Here is a 25,965-nt window from a genome sequence, read left to right on the forward strand (position 1 = left end):
GTCTAGGGACTATCAAAGTAGCCAACGCCAGCCTGCATGCTGAGCAGGAAACAATTCCCAGTAAGGTCTGCCCACTGCCATTGACATTACGGAAAGTAAAGGAGTCATCAAAACAGCTGATTGTGGAGCTCCACAGGTCGGCTTGCTTTGTGGGGATTTTAAACAAAAGGTAAACTGCTTTTCACAGCTGGATAAGTACCCCGTTCCTCGGATAGAAGATTTAGACACGTAGCAGGCAGGGGGCAGTCCTTCCAAAAGCTGGTCATGAGCTATATGTGCTTACAATTCCAGAGCGGAGGCTGGCATGGGGGAATTGAGTCCTGGAGCGGAGGCCGGCGCAGGGACTGAATCCTGGAGCAGAGGCCAGCATAGGGAGTGAGTCCCGGAGTGGAGATGGGAGTGGGGGAATCGAGTCCCTGAGCAGAGACTGGGCAGGGAGTGAGTCCCGGAGTGGGGGAATCTAGTTCCAGAACAGAGGCCTGGAGCAGGGAGTGATTCCCGGTGCAGAGACCGGAGTGGGGGAATCGAGTCCCGGAGTGGAGGTCGGCACAGGGAAGCAGTTCCAGGGAAAACGTACCTTGGAGCAGCTGAGAGCCAGTGTGGAGTGGATTGGAGGCTTAGATTGGGGAAAGTTGTTGGACTGGGGTCTGACACGAGTGGTCAGACCATGTGTGGAAGCCCCTGCTCTGAACTACTATAACATAATGTTTATTTTTTAAATCTCACTGTAATGTCAATCCATTAACTATGCCATATTTCTAACTTATTCTTTAAACAATGTAAAGGAACGCAACTACTTTCTTTTTTAATTCCTCTTTTGTATCTAAGATTTGTATCTTAGTATTTGTACCTAAGATGGTGCCATCCCAGGGACATTGTAAAACTTGTCACAGTACTCCTATACTTGAGTACACATGACAATGACGGGGATTCTATTCAATTCTATGAGGATTCCCAGAACTATGCTGCAATTAATACCCATAAGGGTTCGCACCATTTTACAAGGCTGCCTATTTGGGGTACTGTCAGTCTGTGCCATTTTCCAACAGACAGTGGAGAATATTTTATAAGGTGTACTCCAGGTCACCATTTATCCAGGTGATGTGCAAGTAGCAGGAAAGATCAGTAAGGAGCACTTGGAAAGTTGGACATAATCCTTAGACATTTTTCCCAGGTGGGGATTGGCCAAAGCATCGCTTAGAGAAATGAACTAGCGAATGGATGTCCAACATCTTGTTAACATGGCCATTTGCGGATAGCCCCCTCCTCAATATTCATCTTTAAGTCCCTGCAAGGATTTCAGCAACAAAATCTTAAGTTAATTGTGCTTTTTAAAAAATACTTTCTAATCAACGTGTTGAGTTATTACTTGACTTGACCCCGGGACTCCTGGATCAGAGGTGAAGACGATACCACACCATCAAAAGCGTTTATAACTTAGACTCGGTTTACTACCCCCCGGGTTTGCCTGTTTATTTTGCGCTGAGGGACATTTGTTGTTTAAATAAGGATCAGAACAGTGACTCCCAAACTCGTCCAGGTCATTCTAGTCACAAAGTAAAACTAACTCCTGAGGAAGGGCTGATGCCCGAAAGGTCGATTCTCCTGCTCCTTGGATGCTGCCTGACCTGCTGCGCTTTTCCAGCAACACATTTGTCAGCTCTGATCCCCAGCATCTGCAGTGCTCACTTTCTCGTAGCAAAGTAAAACTGACCTGACTCTCAGGAAGGGGATTGCCTGGTGTTCTGGGGAGCTCTGGCCTCCGCCCCCCACCGCCTGGCTGACTGAGGAGAAACTGAAAGTGACTGGGTAAGCTCGCTGTGGGTGGGGAGTCAGTCCTGGTCAGAGACTCAGACTCAGCAATGGCATGCAATGTGGAATCATCCGAGGGTGAGTGCTGGGCAATACTGGGAATGTTCATTTCGGGTTGAGGGGAGGGGAGGGGAGGGGGGGGGGGGTTGTCCGTGACCCCCCCTTCCCCAGTCAATTGGATCGATGACAGAATGGGTAAAGAGGAGGGGGGAGGGGGGGCAGGTTGTTCTTGCTCCCAGTGGAGGGGGGATTGGAGTTGGCATTGTGGGGGGGTGACAGTCCCTGTCCCAGGTAAAGCGGAGTGAACTGATCCTGGGGACAGAACCCCTCCCCAACCTATTCAAACTACAGCACCCAGCTAGACAGCGGCCTCTTGTCTCTCTTTGCAGTTTCCGACATCCAGAAAGAGAAACGAAAGTGATAGGAAACTGCAGACTTGGAGCCAGTGTCAGGGACAAGATTTCCCGGCAGTAGCTTCACCTGGTTATAAACTCAGCCGCTTCCCTGAGCGCCCTCTTGGAGTATTTCTGTTTCTCTCTCTCTCCCGCTGCCTGTTTTCAATCCTTTTTACATGATATTTAGCCACGCAGTGAGGCCATTCGGCCCAACCGGTCCAGACTGGTGTGTGTCCTCCTCATAAAACCATCTCTCTTCATCTCCACTCCCAATCACACACACCCCACCTCGTGCGATTCTACGAGAATGGTTACAGGGATGGGGACCTTGGTTATGATGGCCGAGTGAATGGTTACAGGGGCTGGAGAGTGGAGCTAGGGAGAAGCTGTTTCCATTCCTAAAAGGAAACAAGAACGAGATGGTTTAAAGTGATATGCAAGGGTGATCTGAAAAAATCTTCGTCAGTGAGTAGTCAGGGTCTGGAATACCCTGCCCAGAAATGTGGAGGAGACAGGTTCAATTGAAGTATTCAAGAGGATGATTGAATTGTTATTTGGATAATAACGGTCCGCAGGGAGATGGGGGAAAGGCAGGGGATTGGCACTAGGTGATAGATCCAGTACAGGCACGATGAGCTGAACAGTCTCCTGCAGTGCTCTAACAATTCTGCAATCTGTCTCCCTCTCCCTTGCACTCAGTTACGTTTCCCTTAATTGTCAGCAAGGAATTTTGGGCCGTGACTGAGGCAGGTTTCCACCTGGGACTGGAAAATGAAGGGAAGCGAAGGATCTTTGGGAGGTGATGATTATGAAGATTAGTCGCTGCTTGGGCCGTACTCCCAATCTGAAACATGCCAGCCCGTACCATCCTCCCGCCCGTACCATCCTCCAGCCCATACCATCCTCCAGCCCATACCATCCTCCAGCCCGTACCATCCTCCCGCCCGTACCATCCTCCAGCCCGTACCATCCTCCAGCCCGTACCATCCTCCCGCCCGTACCATCCTCCAGCCCATACCATCCTCCAACCCGTACCATCCTCCCGCCCGTACCATCCTCCAGCCCATACCATCCTCCAGCCCGTACCATCCTCCCGCCCGTACCATCCTCCCACCCGTACCATCCTCCAGTCTGTACCATCCTCCAGTCCATACCATCCTCCCGCCCGTACCATCCTTCAGTCCGTACCATCCTCCAATCCATACCATCCTCCAGTCTGTACCATCCTCCAGTCCGTACCATCCTCCCACCCGTACCATCCTCCAGTCTGTACCATCCTCCAGTCCGTACCATCCTCCCACCCGTACCATCCTCCAGTCTGTACCATCCTCCAGTCCGTACCATCCTCCCACCCGTACCATCCTCCAGTCTGTACCGTTCTCCGGCCCGCACCATCCTCTAGTCCATACCATCCTCCAGTCTGTACCATCCTCTAGTCCATACCATCCTCCAGTCCATACCATCCTTCAGTCCGTACCATCCTCCAGTCTGTACCATCCTCCAGTCCGTACCATCCTCCAGTCCATACCATCCTCCAGTCCATACCATCCTTCAGTCCGTACCATCCTCCAGTCTGTACCATCCTCCAGTCTGTACCATCCTCCAGTCCGTACCATCCTCCAGTCCATACCATCCTCCCGCCCGTAGCATCCTTCAGTCCGTACCATCCTCCAATCCATACCATCCTCCAGCCCATACCATTCTCCAGTCCGTACCATCTTCCCGTCCGTACCATCCTCCAGTCCGTACCATCCTCCAGTCCGTACCATCCTCCAATCCATACCATCCTCCAGCCCATACCATTCTCCAGTCCATACCATCCTCCAGTCCATACCATTCTCCAGCCTGTACCATCCTCCCACCCGTACCATCCTCCAGTCCATACCATCCTCCAGCCTGTACCATCCTCCAATCCATAACATCCTCCAGTCCATACCATCCTCCGGTCCATACCATCCTCCGGTCCATACCATCCTCCAGCCCGTACCATCATCCAGCCCGTACCATCTTCCAGTCCGTACCATCCTCCGGCCCATACCATCATCCAGTGTGTACGATCCACCGGCCCGTACCACCCTCCAGGCAGCGCACTGTCTGATTAGTGGTGGCAGGTGGACTCCTGAGGCTGTCAGTGTGTTAAACATATGAATCTCGGGGTATGATGAGGAGCTATGTTAATGCAGCATCATTCCTTTGGCCTTGCCTCTTTATATTCTTTCCTGGGATACGGTTGTCACTGACTAGTCCAGTATTTATTGCCCATCCCCAATTGCCCAGAGGGCAGTCAGGAATGAACCACATTGCTGTGGGTCTGGAGTCACATGTAGGCCAGACCAGCTAAAATGTGGCAGATTTCCTTCCCTGAAGGACATTAGTGAACCCGATAGGGTTTTGTTCTTGCTTTCAGTTCAGCCATTATTAGTTGAACTTAAGTTCCATCAGCTGTTGTGGTGTTCCCAGAGTATCCAGCCGGCCTCTGGATTACTCACCCAGCGTAACATTACACTGCCGTCGGTCAGAACACTCAGGGTCGCCTGATAAAAGTTTATAAGATTCTGAATGGTATGCATAGAGTGGAAAGTGTGAGGCGTTTTCCACAGGGTGGAGGGGTCCATTAGTAGGGGACACAGGTTCAAGGTGCAGGGGGTTAGGGTTAGTTTAAAAAAGATATACAAGAGACATATTTCACACAAAGGGTGGTGAGGGCCTGGAACACGCTGCCAGTGGAGTTGGTGGAAGCAGACACAACAGCAACATTCATGAAGCACCTGGATGAACACACAAACAGGAAGGGAATAGAGGGATACTGATCCAGTAAGGGAAGACAGTTTTAGTACGGAAGGCCAAGGTATGTTGGTGCAGGCTTGGAGGGTCCAAGGGCCTGTTCCTGTGCTGGATTGTTCTTTGGTCTTTGTCCTGTCTACCCCGTCAGGTTGTGAATCTCCCATGACCACAGCACCCTGGTCAATCTATCCCCCAGCTGAGATAAATAATTGAGGTGATCAGCTAATTATCAATGGTGGGAGTTTACTGTGTGTAAGTTGGCAGTTATCATTTTGATCCAAAAAAGGGCCTTTGAATTGTAACCAAAGAAATTTGAGGCATTCCGCAGACATAAAAGGTGAGACGTAAATACAAATCTCTCTTTCTTCCTTCATTCAAGAGGATGCGTCATTCAGCAATGACAGTGATGAACAGCTGAGTGGAAGTGATGCAGCCAGTCTATCTGGTGAAGAATTTGACGCTGAAAGATCTGAGCAATGTCTGGCAGGGGGACCACAGACCGTGGTAAGCTCCTAATGTGTTAAAAAAGCGATCAAGTTCACAATGGCTACATTCTGTGTGTATACAGAAACATGAATATCACAGTGGAGAACTTGGTTAAGATTAGACACCCACCAGTGTGGAAACAGGCCCTTCGGCCCAACAATCTACACCGACCCTCTGAAGAGTAACCCACTCAGACCCATTCCCCCTGAATGATGCACCTAACACTACGGGCAATTTAGCATGGCCAATTCACCTGACCTGCACATCTTTGCATTGTGGGAGGAAACTGGAGCACCCAGAGGAAACGCACACAGACACAGGGGAATGTGCAAACTTCACACAGACAGTGGCCAGAGGCGGGAATCAAACCCAGGTCCCTGCCACTGTAAGGCAGCAGTGCTAACCACTGAGCCACCGTGCTGCCATAAGCAGAGTACAAAAAAAATTAACCAAACTTTAAGATGCTCATAATTGATATTTCAGCTCATGTGAACTATATTTTTCTCCCCATTGTCTCTGAGTTAATGATTTGTATCATCAGCCCTTAAAAAAGTGACTGAAGGAGCATTGGCCAACTGTGAACCTGAACAATAAACGTCATGGAGATAATAAACACCATGGAGATAATAAACGCTATGGTGCAGCAGGAGGTGAAGAAGGTCAAAGATATGTTGGCTTCATAATGAGAGGATTCGATTATAGGAGCAGGAATATCTTGCTGCAGTTGTACAGGGCCTCGGTGAGACCACACCTGGTGTACTGTGTGCACCTTTAGCCCCCTTATCTGAGGACGGATGTTCTAGTGATGAAGGGAGAGCAACAAAGGTTGACCAGACTAATCCCTGGGATGGCAGGACTGATTTATGAGGAGAGACTGCATTGGTTTGGACCAATTCACTGGGATCTACAAGAATGAGGGGCATCTCATAGAAACCTACACAATCCTAACAGAACTAGACAGTGTAAACGCAGGAAGGAAGTTTCTGATGACTGGGGAGTGCAGAACCAGGGCTAACGGTCTGAAGATACTGGGTAGGCCATGTCGGACTGAGATGGGGTGAAATGCCTTCACCCATACAGTGGGGAGTCTCTAGGATTCTCTGCCACAGAAAGTGGTTGAGGTCAAAACATTGAATATTTTCAAGAAGGAGTTAGAGATATTTCTTGGGGTGAAAGGGATCAAAGAGTATGTGGAGAAAATGGGAACCAGGTACTGACTTGGATGATCAGCCATGATCATATGGAATGGTGGAGCAGGTGTGAAGGGCTGAATGGCCTACTCCTGTTTCTATTTTCAATGTTTCTAAGTTGATTCAGTCCCTCCCTATCCAGATCCATGCAGGAAGAGCTGAGCAACAAGTTGTAGTGAAATCATCCTTCAACCATTAGCCCAACTACATTGAGGCCAATTCCTGTACAACACTATCCCTTCCCAGGGACAAACCTTTGAGGTTTCTCAATTTCAGGAACTTGAGCCTGTAGCTGTGAAGAAAGAGACAAGAAATCCAAGTTGGAATTCAGGAGAATACTCAGAGCAGTGAACATGCAGAGGGAATCCTCAAGGTGAATTGTTGCAGTATGTTTAAGGGGAAGCTGGATAACCCCATCAGGGAGAAAGTAACAGAAGGTTCCGCAGAGGGGGCAACTGGTGGGTGGATGGGGAAGATGTTCTTGTGGAACTTTAAGACCAGTTGTGCCAAATGGCTTGTTCTGTAAATATACTTGGAGTGTATGCAGTGGTATGTTCATCACATGTAAGTAGTCTCACTCATATCATTGTTCTCTTCACTTCCCGTTCTAATTGACTCTAAGTTGGCAATGCTATACACTGAGGAGTCAACACCGTAGGGTCATAGCCCTACCTCTGAAAGGCTGTTGCTGTGTAATCAGTCCAAATGGAATTTGGAAAGTGAAAAAGACATGATTGAGTCAGGGCCTTCAGCCAATTCCTGCTTGACTGAGGAGCATCCCAGTATCTCCCTTCTTAACCTTAAACGCAAGTGCCATCTAGAATCTTCTTCAATAAAATAGTTGCATTTTTATGTTGTTGTGTATTAATTCTTGGATATCACTGCTTGGTTGACATTTATTGGTGAACCACTAGTTGTCCTGCAGGAAGTGATGGTGAGCTGTCTTCTTCAGTCACTGCAGGCCCCATTGAGAAGGTGCACATTCGGTTCTGAGGAGTTCCTGAGGTTTCTCCTCCCCCTGGGGGAGTCATAAAGGAATGTGTCCAAGTTTGTGTGGCATGTACTTAAAAAGAATAGATTTACACGGTTATGGGGGGGAAAAGGAGTTGGGAATTGTGATTAATTGGATATTTAATTCAAAGACTCCCTGCACCACCAAAGCTCAGTAGCAGCAGTGTACTATCTACAAGACGCACTGCAGGAACTTACCAAAGATTCATAGACAGCAATTTCCAAACCTATGACCTCTTCTGTCTAGAAGGGCAAAGAGCAGCAGATGCATGGGAACACCACCCCCTGCAAATTCCCCTCCTAGCCCCTCACCATCCTGACTTGGAAATACATTCCTTCACTGTTGCTGGATCAAAATCCTGGAATTCCTCCCTCACATCCCTGAGTGTACCTACTGCAGTCGTTCAGGGAGATAGCTCACCACCATCTTCTCAAGGGCAACTAGGAGTCGGTCATAAATGCTTGTCTAGCCAGCGACACCCACCCCTCATGAGTGAATTTTTAAAACTGGACACCCTTGCTCAAAGAAATGCGATGGGCTGAATGGCTGTCAGTGATTCCACCATTTCCCAGTCTGTCTTCATGCCTGAAACCCTGAATATCCCAATTACTAAACCTCACCATTCTCCCCTGTTTTGTTTCCAGTATCTGTATGTCTCCATGTGTCCCAGCTGTCTGTGCTGGGATTCATGACAAACCAAGTTGAAATCTTCACGTGTTTTAACTTCAGTCCTTTGTTTGTCTTTTAGCCATGCAAATATTACAACAAAGGCTATTGCAAGAACAGGAACTGTACGTATCTGCATGTTTGCAAATATCACTTCGATGGGAATTGCAAATTCGGGAAAAATTGCAGATTGAGCCATAGGATGAGATCTGACTCTGAATCCTCCTCGTCATCTGATGAAGACAAACCAACAAGTGAGTCTGTTTATCAGGTGGACTGTGTGATTGAAAGTATCCACAGTGACATTTTCTTTTACAACTATCAGCGTGATTTCAAATCGTTCCATGGCAACACCGGTCCCAATCTCTGTAACTTCCTCCAGCCCTCTCAAAACTCTGCACTCCCAAATCCTGAACTCTTTGAGCAGTCCAATATGAATCCCTCCATCATTGGTGGACTTGCCCAGCCAGTGCTTGAACAATCCTCCAAGGTATCTACAATCCTTTAATTCCAGCATCTTATGCATTCTCAATTTTAGTTTTTCCACCCTTGGTTGTTACAACTTCCTGTTTGCCAGCCTCTGAGCTGTGCAAAGACTTACTCTCTCACTTCCTTCCTTTAATCACTCCTTAACACCTACATCTCCGACTGATCTTTTGATCATTAGAATTAATATTCCCTCATCTGGCACGGCCTCAGCCTCTTTTGTTTTATAATGCCCCTATAAAGCACCTTGGATGAATCAGTAAAGGGTCTTTGGGGATGATCAGTTGTTGATAATATATAGTTTCTTATTGTTTGCGAGTAATGAGGTGGGAGAAGCTGAGAGCCAGTAATAGGCAAATCCATTGTAAGATTTTGGGATTTGGGACCCACAGTTATCTATCATCGCCAGTTGACCATACGTAAGGAATTTTCCAGCAGTTTAGATACGGTACGTTGGCTAATTAGACACAACTTGTGGTCATTGAGGATGGCTCACTGAGACCAGAGGACAAACAGGCAGTTGAGAATGGAGTCATTGATCTCATTAATGTTGTGAAGGTATTGTCCTGCGCTCTAGGGTAGGTGATGGTGTGGGGCTCGTAATGCAGAGACCCAGGTTAATGTCCTGGGAATCTGCGTCTGAATCCCACCATAGCAGATAGTGGAATTTGAATTTTGATGTTTTTTAAAAATGGTTTGTTAAAAATTTTATGATAACCATGTAACCATTGTTGATTGTTATAAAACCTCTTTGGTTCACTAATCAGGCAGGGAAATCTGCTAAACTTCCCTGATCTGGCCTACATGTGACTCCAGACCCACAGCAGTGTGGTTGACTCTTAACAGCCCTCTGAAATGGCCCGGCAAACCATTCAGTTGTATCAAACATTGAGAAGAATGTGTGCACCGAAACTGAATGGACTGCAGTTGTTCAAGAAGACAGCTCACCACTACCTTCTCTAAGGGCAGCTAGGGACAGTCAATAAATACTGGCCGAGCAAGTGACACCCACGTCCTGTGAATGAATTATTAAAAGAACAGAAGTGTTAAGGAAGGTTTCTCTGGCTCCTACTCCCCTTGATCCATCTTCCAGCTGAAGGAGACAGCTACCTAGAGAGCACTGTCCCCTGATGCTGAGCTCTTTTCGACATCGATATTTTCTAATTGACCAGTTCAGAGATATAATTACATACCCAAGGGCAGGTGGGACTTGGACCTGGGCCTCCTGGCTCTGAGGTGGGGTCACTACCACCACACCACCAAAGCCCAACCCATTTGTAGATGTAGCCTATTTCTAGAGGCCGGTAGTTTACACTTTGTCAATCACCCTCTTGATTCCAGCCAATGGGCAATGGGACATCTAGTTTTGATAACACAACAGACATCACCCTCTTGACCACTCCCAGCTTGATGTCAGCTTGTATTATGTAAGAATAGACCTTTCTGTTTTTCCTAAGCATGGGCTTTGGGGTAGCAGGCACTCGTCTGGTAATTTTCATTATCCTTGTCTTTAACTTACCATTAATCCTCGTTTTATTTGTTTATATTTAGATTTATCTCAAGAGGGGTTTGAAGCTGACACACTACATTTATAAAAGCTTCTACTTGGGAAAGGAGAATCATCCTGTCTCTGTGTCTCTCTCTCTCTGCCTGTTTCTTTCTCTCTGCCCGACTCTCTGCCTGTCTCTCTCTCTGCCTATCTCTCTCTCTCTCACTGTCAGCCTGTCTCTCTTTCTGTCTGCCTCTCTGTCTCTCTCTCTCTCTCTCTCTCTACCTGTCTCCCTCTCTCTGTCTGCCTGTATCTCTACCTGTCTGTTTTGAGTCTCTCTCTCTCTCTCTGTCTCTCGCTCTGACAATTGCGGAATGCTGAAGTGCTTTAGTGATTCTTTGTCCTCTCTAACGTGTTACCTTCCAAATCTACAGGAGGCAGAAGACAGCTAACTGAGAAACATTACCAATGGCAGATTCGGGATAGCAAAGGATGGAATGATATCAAACATGACCATGTGATCGAGGCTCAGTACTCGATGCCTGGGACAAAAGGCATGAAACTTTATCACACAAAATGCGGGTGAGCTGCTGAGATTTTCAAGGACTCACCATAGAATCCCTACAGTGTGGAAACAGGCTATTTGGGCCAACAAGTCCATACTAAACCTCCGAAGAATAATCCACCCAGTCCCATTCCACTGCCCTACTACTCTACATTTACCCCTGATTAATGAATCTAACCTACACATTCCTGAACACTATGTACAATTTAGGTAAAAACAATGACTGCAGATGCTGGAAATCAGAGTCTAGATTAGAGTGGTGCTGGAAAAGCACAGCAGGTCAGGCAGCATCCGAGGAGCAACAAAATCGACGTTTCGGATATTCCTGATGGAGGGCTTTTGCCCGAAACATCGATTTTACTGCTCCTCAGATGCTGCCTGAACTGCTGTGCTTTTCCAGCACCACTCTAATCTAGACTATGTACAATTTAGCATGGCCAATTAACCTAACCTGCACATCTTTGGATTATGGGAGGAAATCGGAGCACCCAGAGGAAACCCGCACAGACTCAGGGAGAATGTACAAACACCACACAGACAGTCGCCTGAGACTGTTGGGGAGTCAGCATGGTCTTGATGGGCCAAATGGCATTCTGCAGTCCCATAAATGACTGTAAACAATCCTGAATCAGGCAACCATCTAATAATACTGGTACAGTGCCATAATATGAAACTCGATACTGGGTTTGAGAAGGAGAGTGTGAATGACAAACTCAAATAAAGATTAACCTTAAAGCAATAAGGGAGGAGCTAACTGCAATAAACTGGGCCAAACTATGAGCTGGTAAAATGATTGGTGAGCAATAATTGATCAGTCATTCAGGAGCATCCAGGTTACTACAAGAAATAGGTGAAAATCTGATGAGTTAATGGGGACTGTCCCAGGCAGGAGTCCTCTCGTTTCTCTCCACTTTGCATGATCAATATTTGAGAAATTAGAATCAAATGAAGTAAAATGATTTACAAAGTAATTGATGGATCAATAAGAGATGTAAAGAAGCAGTGAAGGAAATGTTGATAGAGTACAACAAAAAGCTTGAGATAATACAAGGAAATATTTTTTCATGTGGGTTGCAATGACTGACTGGACTGATTGTCTGAATCAGCTTTGGAAGGAGATTGTCTAAAACACAAAGGGAGCAGTTACAGGGCAATGGGGAAAGAGTGGGTTTGGCACTGACTGCACGGCTCTGCCCCTGTGCTGGGTCATTCTGTGATTACACACAGATCCATATGTGGCACATGACCTTTATTTAATTTGAGAGGACACCTCTTTTCTCCTCCAAACCTGCTCCCTCTGAATCTGGTCACCAAGCTGTAAGGCACCAGCTTTGACTATAAGATGTAGGAACCAAAGTAGGCCATTTCTGCTCCACCATGAATCAGATGATGGTCTGATCATCCTCAACTCCACTCTCCTGCCTTTTCCCCTTCATGCCCTTACTGATTAAAACTTTGTCTATCTCAATCAAGAATAAACTTAACAACCTGGGTGAATGATGGTGGGAGGGAGTCCATGGGGAGGGAGAGAAAGAGAGAGAGACTCTTCTTGGAAAGAGAATCTTTCCGCTCCCTTGAGACGTCTGCATGCGGTTTTAGTGAGGTTTCATTTTTACACTTCTCACCCACAGCTGAGTGAAACTTGGGGGTAGGGGTTGGTGGATTGGGGGAGAGGAATGGGGGATTGGGGGGGGATGGGGATTGGGAGAGAGAGATGGGGATTGGTGGAGAGGAATGGGGATTGGGAGAGAGAGGGATTGGGGGGATGGGGATTGGGGAAGGAAATGGGGGATTGGGGGAGGGATCGGGGTGGGATAGGGGATTGGAGGGAGGGATCGGGGAATTGGGGGAATGGTTCGGGGTGGGACGGGGGATTGGGGAAGAATTACAGTGGGATGGGAGGATTGAGGGGGAGGGATTGTGGTGGGGTGGGGGATTTTGGGGGAGAGATTGGGGCTGTGGGGGGAACAGGGATTGGGGAATGGGGATTGGGAGAGTTGGGGATGGGAATGGAGGGAATGGGGGATTAGTGGAAGGGGGATTGAGAGAGTAGGTGATGGGGATTGGGGGTTTGTAGGACGGGGATTGGGTAGGATGGGGTTTGGCGGTGTGGGGGGAATGGGGGATTGGGGGGGAATGGGGGATTGGGGGGGGAAGACCTGAAGTCCACATTATTTCCCCACCTAAGGGCCTCAACAGGTGATGGCACCTTTCCATCAAATACAGAGGCTGGAAGTTGGGGGATGGGGTCAATGGGTAAGTGCCATGTGAAACATTTTGCCGATGATGGTAATTAGCCAATGTACTGTGTGGCATTTACAATCGATGCACTGCATTGTCAATAGAGGATTTATACGGTCTTGTAGTACAGTGGTAGTACCCCTACCTCTGAGCAAAGAGGCCCAGGTTCAAGTCCCACCTGCTCCAGAGGCATGTAGTAACATCTCTGAACAGGTTGATAGAAATAATATTGCTGTAAGGGTTCTTGATTAGAAACACTTTTTTAAAAACAATGTTCTTTGTTTTTCAGCCTGATCTCAATTGATTTTAATAAAATGAGAGTGCGTGGAAAAGATCTCAAAGTTCGACGTAAGACTCTGGAGAATTCCCCAGTGAAGGATGAGTGGCTGTGGTATTACCATTGTAAGCACAATTGGAAGCTGTTTTCAGACAAGGTAAGAGAACAGGTTTCTGTCCTGCCCAGCATCAGGTCCTGGCTGTGGTCTTAGCTTCACTGACTTCCTTTTGATGTCCAATACTATCTCCGTTTCCCAAGTCCCCATTGGCTGCGTCCTATCCCACATCAAGTCCTCTCTGCACTGCTACCAATTGTCACCCATTCCTCCACAAGTTTGCTTCAAAGATCTCATTGTTATTTAAATGACTAACTCTCAATTATAGAGTTAATTCAAAAGAACTGCAGATGCTGTAAATCAGAAACAAAAACAGAAATTGCTGGAAAAGCTCAGTTCTGAGGAAGGATCACCAGATCCGAAACATTAACACTGATTTCTCTTCGCAGGTGCTTCCAGACCTGCTGAGCTTTTCCAGCAACCTCTGTTTTTGTTGCAATTATATAGTGCCTTTTATGTTGTCAGGATGTCCGGTCTTACTACTGTTTTAGTGTGAGAATTGTTGCAAATAATTTGCACAGAGCAAAGTCCCACAGAGAGCAATATGTAAGGGACCAGATCATCTTTTCAGAGGGAAACATTTCATTTAGAGCATTGGCTTGCTCTTCAAGTGCAGTGGGATGTTTTATTGCCACCTGACAGGGTACTATAAGCTTGAACTTCATGCAATACAGCACACCATGCAGCCTAACTGTGTGTGTTAGCCTAGACTTTGTACTGGACTGAGTCTTGAGCTCCCAACCTTTGACTCTGAGATGTGACGAACTGAGTCAAAAGCTGGCACCATGCATTAATTCCTCCATAGCCTACGTCTGAAAACGCTGCCAGCCCTGTCTGCTGACACTAGTCCTCTCTACATCATCCCAGCTGAACAGTCAGGAGACTTCACCCTATAATTCCCTCCCAATCCTTACAGTCTCTCTATCCAACTCTAGCTCAATGGAAACAGAAAGTTACAGCCAGACTATTTTGGGGGAGAATCAAGGACCATTTACTCACAGAAAGGATTCATACAGTTCACTACTGTGTGGAAACAGGTCATTCCACCCATCCAGTCCGCAATGCCCCTCTGAACAGAATTCTACCCCATCCCTGGAACCCTGCGTTTCCCATGGCTAACGCAGCCCTGGACACTATGGGCAATTTACCATGGCCAATCCACTCTGACCTGCACATCCTTGGATTGTGGGAGGAAACTGGAGCATCTGGAGGAAACCCATGCCAACACTGGGAGAATGTGCAAACTCCATACAGACAGTAGCCAGAGTGTAGAATCGAAACCAGGCCCCTGGTGCTGTAAGGCAGCAGTGCTAACCACTGAGCAATCCCATGTTGCGGAAATCTGGAATTTTGTCCCCACCCAAAATAACTTGATTCATGGGAGTTGATTGGATCTTTCAAGGCTGGATCGATTGTCTTATTTTCGCTGAGGGTATCAAAGAATATTTTAAAAATGGATAAATGGTGTTCAACTACAAGTCAGCCATAATTCTATGCCAGAACAGGATCAAGGGGCTGAATGGCCTCTTGCTTTAGTGGTGTATCAGAGCTAATAAGTTTTTGTACTTAATGACTGTTTATTAACAGAACAACAAAAGCGCTGACATTGAACGTCAATATCAACAGAATTTGCAAAACTCCATCCAGATTACATTGAATCGAAGACTTTACGAGATTAGATTCCATGGTGAGTTTATGGCATGCCTTTTAAAAGTCAGCTTGATGGATAGAAATTAGTATCAATAATGCACTTCAGACTCAAGGAGAAATTCATGTTGGATTTCCAAATATTATTTGATAGTGGTTGCAGATACTTCAGACTCACTGGCATGATTGGTGGAAACAGGGAGACTAAACGTCAGTGGGGAATGGTTTAAGTGCAGGTCAATCAGATTTTATTGAGAAATGGTAGCATAGTGGAATACCATCGTAATCTTACAAGGTGGCTGGAGGCCACTTGGTCCATCTTGGCTGCCCTAACTCTTTTTGGAAAAGCAATCCATTTGAGGAGGCAGTGATGTAGTGGTGATATCACTGGCTCTCACAATCCAGAAACGCAGGCTAATGATCTTGGGAAAGGGTTCAAATCCCACCATGGTAGGTGGAGTTTGAAATTTGAATTCAGTAAAAATCTGGAATGCTTTTTAAAAAAAAACAACCCTGGTATCATGTGGCCTGCTGCATGTTGGGAGAAACCCATCTGGTTCACTAATGTCCTTTTGGGAAGGAAATTTATCGTCCTCATCTAGCCTGGCCTATACATGACTCCAGCCCCACAGCAATGTGGTTAACTGTTAACTGCCCTCTGCGCAATTAGGGATGGACAATAAATGCTGGCCTAGCCAGTGACACCCTCATCCTGTGAATGAATAAAAATGATTTTTTTAAAATCCAATTAGTCCCATTCTTCCATTCTTTTCCTGTAGCCCCTCAAATGTTTGGTTTTGAATCATATTTAGTAAAATTCACCTTTTCCGGCATCTCAGAAACTGGAATGTTCAGTCACTAGAATGTTCCACAGCACACACCATCGACTGGGAACTGAACCAATGATAACCAATGCTGCCATGGAAACATGACAAGCTCCCACAAGCCCATCCTTAATTACCCAGAGGACAGTTAAGTTTCCACCACGTCACTGTGGGTCTGGAGTCACGTGTAGGCCAGACCAGGTAAGGATGACAGGTTTCCTTCTGTGAAGGATATAATAGACCAATTGAGGAATTTTCCCACAATAGATAATGGTTTTAATTCAATTTAACCTTCACCAGCTGCCATGGCAAGATGTGAACCTGGGAGGCCAGAACATTACCTGGGTCTCCACATCAATAGTCCAGTGATAATAACACATCACCTCCCCAACGTACTGTCACTTGTTTGATTCATTTTTAGTATCAGTCTGCCAGATGTATTTAATCAGCTTTCTCTACCTGTTTCCTGGGAATTCTCTTGTTGTAGAAATGATCCAGGTCAGCTTGGTCACGAGAAATAAAAGGAGACTGAAACGGAGACCAAAGTTGCAAAAGACAAGGAGAGCTAATAGCAGGTGAGCAGTGTGGCACCAAAAACTACATAGAAATTCCAATGTCTTCAGCCGTCCCAAAGGTACAAGTGAAATGTTGCCACTGTTGGAACCCAGCAGCCAACCTAACACAGCAAAATCCCACAGCCAGCAATGTGCTGATGCTGAGATGGTCTGTTGTTATTTTCTGTTATCGTTATTGACCCTGGTGCGAATATCCATGCAACAGCAGCTTTGGGATCTTTCCATCCACCTGAAAGGTCAGAATGGGCCTCTGTTTAATCCACCAGAATCAGCGTTTCCAACAGTGCGGCACTCCCTCAGTACTGACCCTCTGACAGTGCGGCACTCCCTCAGTACTGACCCTCTGACAGTGCGCCACTCCCTCAGTACTGACCCTCTGACAGTGCATCACTCCCTCAGTACTGACCATCTGACAGTGTGGCACTCCCTCAGCACTGACCCTCTGACAGTGTGGCACTCCCTCAGTACTGACCCTCTGACAGTGCAGCACTCCCTCAGCACTGACCCTCTGACAGTGTGGCACTCCCTCAGCACTGACCCTCTGACAGTGTGGCACTCCCTCAGTACTGACCCTCTGACAGTGCAGCACTCCCTCAGCACTGACCCTCTGACAGTGTGGCACTCCCTCAGTACTGACCCTCTGACAGTGCAGCACTCCCTCAGTACTGACCCTCTGACAGCGCGGCACTCCCTCAGCACTGACCCTCTGACAGCGTGGCACTCCCTCAGCACTGACCCTCTGACAGTGCTGCACTCCCTCAGCACTGACCCTCTGACAGTGAGGCACTCCCTCAGTACTGACCCTCTGACAGTGCAACACTCCCTCAGTACTGACCCTCCAACAGTGCTGCACTCCAACAGCACTGACCCTCTGACGGTGTGGCACTCCCTCAGTACGTACCCTGTGACATTGCTGTTAACATTACTCTGTGTTACAAAGCAACCCATCCAGCCAACTGAGTGAACTGGCCCCTGCCACTGGGCCCTTGTTGGTTACTTCTCAAGTGGAGTTTTGTTTTGGTCTCTGTGTGTGAGTAGGGATTAAGGCCCAGGCAATGGAATGAAAGCCTGTATTTTTGTTTGGGCATGTGATGCTTAGTCTTTCAGATTCAATGGATGATTTGAACATCTCTGGGCAGCGCAAGCAATACATTTGGCAGTTTTCAGGAAACCATGGAAACTGGTTCGACTACAAGATGCAGGTAAGGAACTGTTTTGTGGAAACTGTGATCAATACAAGCCGAACCATTATACACCAGTGATTACACCCACACCTAGTATGCAAATACAAAGGCCTCATCCGAGCCAGCCCTCAACTGGTACGAATAGAACACAATATACCACTCCCAGCTTGTGATGTACAGGTTCATAGAATCCCTATCGTCTGGAAGTAGGTTATTTGGCCCATCAAGCCCAAACCAACCCTCTGGGGAACATCCCACCCAGATCCACTTCCCTACTCTAATCCCTGTAACCCTGCATTTCCCATGGTTAATCCACCTAGCCTGCACATCACTGGAAATTTAGCACGGCCCAATCCACCCTAACCTGCACACCTTTAGAATGTGAGAGGAAACCGGAACACCCAGAGGAAACCCCACACTGACACAGGGAGAATGTGCAAACTCCACACAGCCCGTGGTTGGAATCGAACCCGGGTCCCTGGTGCTGTGAGGGAGCAGTGCTAACCACTGAGCCACCGTGCTGCACCGTTTAGGCAATGGGAAACTCTGATAGTCTGCAGCTCCTTGGCTGGAGGCTCAGTCCTCACCTCCTCCAGCCCCACATTCCTCCCCTAGACCAACCCCAGGGCAAGGGCTTATCTTCAGCCTAACGTGCTAACATTTTCCTGATACATGTGACTGCTTGTTCAAGCCAGGTAATTCTTACACTCTGAGAATTATTTGTCATCCTCTTTACTTGGAAGCTGACAAAGGCCCACTGTTTCTGAGCTTTCAGTCTCCCTCATCTCAATCCAGCCACAATGTATAAGGTTTGAACATTCTCCATGTCTTTTGGCACCAGACTGATCAATGATCAGTAAGATGGTGGATGAGTTAACCAGTGAGCCAGGCTCATGCCCTGGAGATATGAATTCAAATTTAATTAAATTTTATTAATGGAATTTAACATTGGTCTCATTAGTGCTGACCATGAAACCACTGTCAATCGTTGCAAAAACCAACCTAATCCAATAATGTCTGTCAATGAGGCAAGTCTGCCATCCTTACCCAGTCTGGCCTACATGTGACTCCAGACCCACACAAATATGGTTAGTCTTAACTACCCTCTGAAGTGGCTGAGTAAGCCACTTGGTTCAAGGGCAATTAGGGATGGGCAACAAATTGTCACCATGAAAGAGTAACGGGAGAGGTAGCCCCTACCATCCTCCAGGTCCATCTCACCAGATGTTTTGATATTGCCTGGCACTACCATGAATTGATAGGCCAGCAGACCAGGTGTGAAGCAGACTGAGATGGCCTTGCACAATGTTGACAACATAAAAATGACGCCTTAAAGGCCTCTTGACACTGCAGCCTTTCTGACATTGCCCTGTGTCTCTCAGAGAGGAACAGACACCGAATGTTCGGTGAGCAGTAAGGAGATTGAATCGGAATACCTACAGAACCAGCAAGGAGGCATGATCTTCTACATGAATAACAGCAAGTACAAACTGGATTTCTCAGGTAAGGGATGCTCTTGGATGGGCTCAACTTTTCTGGTAATAATGTTTGCATGTTGTATTTCCACTCTTAAACAAACATTAAACAAATCAGATTGTGCCTGGTGGGACACTGTAGCATAGCATCAAAAAGTCAACAGAAATCCATTAAAAGTATGTCCAGCTGTCACTCCCGGGGGGCATAATACACCCAGTGCCCCCCCACCATGAGTTTCAATGTTTACTAATTACCCTTTGGGGGCCACCTCATTCACCATGAAGGGCTTATGCCTGAAATGTCGACTCTCCTGCTCCTCAGACGCTGCCCGACCTGCTCTGCTTTTCCAGCACCATGCTTTGTCACACTGACTTCTCCAACATCTGCAGTCCTCACTTTCTCCCCATTCAGCAGAAACTCTTGTTCTAGATTGGAAGAGCTGAGCGTTGGGGAGCCCACAGTGTGAGGGTCCACCAGCTATAAGCAGTCAGATCACCCGGTGCTTATCCACTAGGGCAGAGCTAGCTGGAACACCGTTTAAAAATGCTCATTGCTTGAGTTCAGAGACTCTTAAAGTTGAGAGTGTTTCTGTGAAAGTGACTTTCCACCGATAGTGTTCGAGATTCTAACTGTCCCGTTCCCACCAGGCGAATTGGTCAAAGATTGGCTTGTCTGTCCTGTCAAATCTTTGTCAAATCTAGTACAGCATCCAACAACTCATTGTTATCCTTTTGGAGCTAACAGACTCCAAAACAAGCCTCCTTATCTTCCTCCTCCAAAGGAGAGAAAGTGAAGGATATTGCAAAGACAAAGGACTCTGACTGCAATGGGACTAAAGATGTGTGCTCCAGAACGTGCTGAGATATTCCAGTACAGTTACAACACCAATGTGGGCTGTGCCACCCAGCCATGTCTTTGGTACAAAAAACAGCAAAAACCCAACCCAGCACTTAGTTGGGAGAGACTGGCATCGTGATGCAGTCATTGGATTAGTGATCCAGAGACCCCGGTTAATGCTGTGGGGACAGGAGCTCGATTCCAACATGGCTGTTGGTGGAGTTCAAATTCAATTAATAAACTTGAAATTCACAACAAATTTGTCTCGTGACCTGAATCCAGTGTTGATTGTGGTAAAATCCCACTAATGTTCTTTAGTGAGGGAAATCTGCTGTCCTTACCTGGTCTGGCCTACATGTGACTCCAAACCCACAGCAATGTGACTAATTCCTAACTGCCCTCTGGAATGGCCCGAGCAAAGGCACCCAGTTCAAGGGCAATTAGGAATGGACAACAAATATTGGCCTTTCCAGTGACATTCACACCCTGAAGAGCAACAACTTCCTCAGTTTGGGTTCCACCAGGGCCACAGCAACTGCCTTAGTCCAATTGTGGACAAAGGAACTGAAAACGAGGGGAGGATTACTGCTGTTGACATTGAGGCTCGTTTGATGGAGTACAGCATTAAGGAGATGAAAGTGAGGACTGCAGATGCTAGAGATCAGAGTCAAGAGTGTGGTGCTGGGAAAGCACAACCGGTCAGGCAGCATCCATGGAGCAGGTGAATCGATGTTTCGGGCAAAAGCCCTTCATTAGGAATGAGACTAGGAGCCTCGGGGGTGGAGAGATAAATGGGAGGGGAGGTGGGGCTGGGGATAAGGGAGCTGAGAGTGTAATAGGGGCGATGACCTGGCGGTTGCAGTGAAAGAGACTCATTGAGATCCTTGTAGAGAGAGGAGGAGAACTCCTTCAAGGTAGGCATCCTTGGAAGAGGATTTGCATTAAGGTTAAAATCAACTAGGCAAAAGTGAGGACTGCAGATGCACTCTCAGCTACCTTTGCCCCCAGTCCCACCCCCTCCCATTTATCTCTCTACCCGCAAGGCTCACAGCCTCATTCCTGATGAAGGGCTTTTGCCCAAAATGTTGATTTGTCTGCTGCACAGATGCTGCCTGACCTGCACAACACTCTTGACTCCAGCATTAAGGAGCTCCAGTGAGACCAGAGTCAATTGGGAATCAGGGAGAAAATCCATTACTGGCTAGACATACACCCAGCACAGAAGAAGATGGCTGTGGTTACAGGAGATTACTCATCTGAGCTCCAGGACATCTCTGCAGGAATTCCTGAAGTCAGTGTCCTAGACCTGAACCTCTTCAGCTGCTTTATCAATGACCTTCCCTTCATCCGAAGGTCAGCAGTGGGGATGGTCACTGATTGTACGATGTTCAGCACAGTTCAGGGGACTCCTCAGATACTGAAGCAGTCCATGTTCAATGCAGCATGACCTGAACAATACCTGTGCTTAGGCTGATAGGTGGCAAGCATCATTTGTACTATGCACTTGCCAGACTATGACTATCTTCAGCAGGTCACTGGCTGGGTATTCTGCATCAAGTAAATGGTTAGCAAGGTTAGATCTCATGGTATACAGGGAGAACTAGCCGTTTGGATACAGAACTGGCTCAAAGGTAGAAGACAGAGGGTGGTGGTGGAGGGTTGTTTTTCAGACTGGAGGCCTGTGACCAGTGGAGTGCCACAAGGATCGGTGCTGGGTCCACTGCCTTTTGTCATTTATATAAATGATTTGGATGTGAACATAGGAGGTATGTTTAGTACGTTTGTAGATGACAACAACATTGGAGGCATAGTAGACAGTGAAGAAGATTACCTCAGTGTACAACAGGATTTTGATCAGATGGGTCAATGGGCTGAGGAGTGGCAGTTGGAAAAATAAATCAGGGCAGGACTTATACACTTAATGGTAAGGTCCTGGGGAGTGTTGCTGAACAAAGAGACCTTGGAGTGCAGGTTCATAGCTCCTTGAAAGTGGAGTCACAGGTAGATAGGATAGTGAAGAAGGTGTTTGGTATGCTTGCCTTTATTGGTCAGAGTATTGAGTACAGGAGTTGGAAGGTCATGTTGCGGCTGTACAGGACATTGGTTAGGCCACTGTTGGAATATTGCGTGCAATTCTGGTCTCTCTCCTATAGGAAGAATGTTATGAAACTTGAAAGGGTTCAGAAAAGATTTCCAAGGATGTTGCCAGGGTTGGAGGATTTGAGCTATAGGGAGAGGCTGAACAGGCTGGGGCTGTTTTCCCTGAAGCGTTGGAGGCTGAGGGGTGACCTTATAGAGGTTTATAAAATCATAAGGGGTGTGAATAAGGTAAATAGACAAGGTCTGTTCCCCTGGGTAGGGGAATCTAAATCTAGAGGGCCTAGGTTTAAGGTGAGAGGGGAAAGATTTAAAAGGGACCTAAGAGGCAAGTTTTTCACGCAGAGGGTGGTACGTGTATGGAATGAGCTGCAAGAGGAAGTGGTGGACACCGATACAATTACAACATTTAAAAGGCATTTGGATGGGTATATGAATAAGAAGGGTTTGGAGGGATATGGGCCAACAGCTGGCAAATGGGGCTAGATTAGGTTGGGCTATCTGGTCGGCATGGACGGGTTAGACAGAAGGGTCTGTTTCGATGCCGTATCTCTCTCTGACTCTTTAATTCACCAGCTGATTCCTGACAAGTCCGGAGTGTGATGGAATATTCCCCACATACCTGGATGTGTGCAGCTCCAACAACACTCAAGAAGGTTAACATCATCCAGGACAAAGCAGCCCACTTGATTGGCACTACATCCACCAATTTTAACATTCCCTCCTTCCATAACCACACACAGTAGTAGCAGGGCGTACCATTGACAAGAGGTACTGCAGCAGCTTGCCTGTCTTTTGACAGTGTCTTCAAAACCTGTGATCGCTGCCACTGAGAAAATTGACTGTTGACTAGACTCCAGCGAATATAGTCCTCACTGACTCCAGTCTCTCACCATGCATCATTTCTGCCACCCCAGGAATCCAGCTGGGGAAGGTAGGGGTCAGCTGCCTTCTTGAACAGCTTGTCCATGTGCTGTGGGTTGACCCACAATGTCCCTCACGGAGGGAATTCCAGGATTCTGACCCAGTGACAGTGAAGTAACGGCGATATATTTCCAAGTCAGGATGGTGAGTGGCTTGGAGGGGGACTTGCAGGAGGTGGTGTTCCCATGTATCTGCTGCCCTTGTCCTTCCAGATGGAAGTGGTTGTGGGTTTGGAAGGTGCTGTCTGAGGATCTTTAGTGAATTTCTGCAGCGCATCTTGTAGATAGTACGCACTGCTGCTACTGAGTGTCAGTGGTGGAGGGAGTGATCTTTTTTAATATGTTGATGGATGTGGTGCCAAATCAAGCGGGCTGCTTTGTCCTGGATGTTGTCAGACTTTTTGTGTGTTGTTGGGAGTTGCAGCCATCCAGACAAGTTGGGAGTATTCCATCACACTCCTGACTTGTGCCTTGTTGACAGGGGACAGGCTTTGAGGAGTCAGGAGATGAATTACTCACTGCAGGATTCCCAGCCTCTGACCTACTGGAAATGACCACAGCCTGTTCTTGTGTGTCACAGATGTCAGCCATAGTTTGAATTGGACAGATTATTGCAGTGGAAAGGGACAGCAGGATGTATAATGATGATGTCAGTGCCATGTGATTATGGAGAAAGATGTGGAAGAAAGGGGACTATGTTGAATCAAAAATGTGTCGATGATGCTGTAAATGAGGTTTTGAGGAAAGCACCTTTGATTGAATCAGCAGTACCCAAGATCCCACAGCTCGGGGCGGCACAGTGGCTCGCATTGCTACCTCATAGCACCAGGGTCCCAGGTTCAATTCCAGCCTTGGGTGACTGTCTGTGTGGAGTTTGCACATTCTCCCCGCGTCTGTGTGGGTGTGCTCCAGTTTCCTCCCCCAGTCACAAAGGTATGCAGGTCAGGTGGATTGGCCATGTTAAGTTGTCCATAGTGTTCGGTGCATCAGTCAGAGGGAAATGGATCTGGGTCGGTTGCTGTTCAGAGGGTCAGTGTGGACTTGTTGGGCTGAAGGGCCCGTTTCCACACTGCAGGGAATCTAATCTGGTTAGACCCTGTACACGTGATTAAAGTTTAAATGGCGTATTCTTTTTTAAATCTATCAGCCATGACTCAGAGAAATCTCTCAACTGGTGCCACACGGTCTATCCGTCGAGTTTGCCTCTCTCTGTCGGGGAAAGAGATTGAAGATGACTCACAGTAATCGATAAACCAGCTCTGTGTGATGATCAACCTGCTCTCCTGATTCTTGGACTGCCGACTCTGCAGTTAAATGATGAATTTCCCAATTATTGATCAACTCGTTCAGCCACCATGTTTGTAGCACTGCCTTCACTGACCTGTGCAATAAGCGATATTTTAAAAAGGAAACATGAAAAATCTAGCAAAAAAATTTGGGTTGTGATTTTATACGGGGACTGTATCTGCCCCTTGGATGATTGTAAAAGATTTAATAACATGTCTTTGGGGGGATAATTACACGTTTTGCTGAAAACCTTTCTTTCATCTGGAGGTGTTGGAAATCTAGAACTCTCTGCCTGTAAGAGGGGCAGAGGCAGGAACCCTTATAACATTGAAGAAATATTTAGGTGTTCACATGTGATGCTAAAATATACAAGGCTGTGGGCTGGAAAATGGGATTAGAATACTTAGGTTTAAATAAGTCTTCAAAGGGTGGTATCCCACCACCAATCACCCTTTATTTACAAATGTGTAACCTTTGACAATAACACTGCCGTTCTCTGAGTCGGACATTCTGGGGCCAGTATCCCTGACACTCATCCTTAGCTGTCAGCCAGGGCTCCCTGATTGGACCAGGTTAACCACCCGAATCAGGGAACTCATATTCTGTGAGGTCAACCTGACTGACCCTGTTGCAGTCACTAGAAGGTAATAGTTTTTGACCAGCACAGACTCGAGGGATTTGAAGAGCCTATTCAGTGCTGTCGACCTCTTATGACTGTACTTATGTGCAAATTGTGTGCAATTCCTATGTTACAACAGCGATTTCACTTCCTTTCTCCTCTGTAAACCATTTGGGGAATCCTGAGACAGTGAAAGGATAAATGCAGTTCCTTTTTCTCTTTCTCATTTTTTAAGTTGCCCCTGTGCAAGCCATTGTTGGGAATGAAGTTTACACCAGTAAAGGAAACCAAACTATTTTTAGGGTGAACGTTTACGCAGAGTTAGTGTTTGCTATGGTGAAGAAGGATTACTACACTCTAAACATTACATGGAACATTGAACATTACAGCACAGGAACAGGCCATTTGATCCCCCGTCACTATAACGATCATGCTGCCATTCTGAACTAATCTGCCTGGTCATGGTCCATGGTCACGTGTCTGTATAACTGCTTCTTTAAAAACTCTGCTTTCTCTCCACAGATGCTGCCAAACCTGCTGAGTTTCTCCAGTGATTTCAGTTTCAGATTTCCAACATCTGCAGCATTTTGTTTTTAATATATGTTTCTTGTCTGGTTAAAACAGTTAACTGGCTGCTGATTCATTTAAAGAAAGCTCTCGCGTCTCTGTCCATTAGTTATCAGCCAATTTGGTAAATTTCTTTCTCATAAAAACATTTGTGAACACCTTGTGTTTTTGTACTATTGTGGTCATTATTTTTTCTCTACCTATTACCAATATCCAAATGTTTCTGACCAGTGCTCCTCAGAGTGGGGGGTTGGGAGCCCAGCTGAGGTAATGAGCTGATATTTTGGGAGTTGGAGCTCTGAGGCAGCAGTGGCTATGACTAAGCCCTGACCAAGTTAATATAGCTGGGTTCCTGCTCTCTCAGCACACACCCCACTCCTCTTACCCTACTCTTGTAGCATTCCTGAGGAG

General features: G+C 46.9%; 1 protein-coding gene across 1 annotated transcript; it reads left to right on the plus strand.

Annotated features, from left to right (window-relative positions):
• The first annotated feature begins 1,842 nt into the window (after window positions 1-1,842).
• LOC140457791 (uncharacterized) lies at window positions 1,843-25,705 on the plus strand. Its single transcript, XM_072551416.1, has 10 exons — window positions 1,843-1,890; window positions 5,371-5,495; window positions 8,428-8,599; window positions 10,755-10,902; window positions 13,416-13,560; window positions 15,106-15,205; window positions 16,477-16,564; window positions 17,664-17,766; window positions 19,131-19,251; window positions 24,229-25,705. The coding sequence occupies exons 1-10, from the start codon at window positions 1,863-1,865 to the stop codon at window positions 24,324-24,326; spliced, it is 1,128 nt and encodes a 375-aa protein (XP_072407517.1). The 5' UTR covers window positions 1,843-1,862; the 3' UTR covers window positions 24,327-25,705.
• Window positions 25,706-25,965: the final 260 nt, after the last annotated feature.

Source organism: Chiloscyllium punctatum, chromosome 32 (assembly GCF_047496795.1).
Source record: "Chiloscyllium punctatum isolate Juve2018m chromosome 32, sChiPun1.3, whole genome shotgun sequence".
Taxonomy (NCBI): Eukaryota; Metazoa; Chordata; class Chondrichthyes; order Orectolobiformes; family Hemiscylliidae; genus Chiloscyllium; species Chiloscyllium punctatum.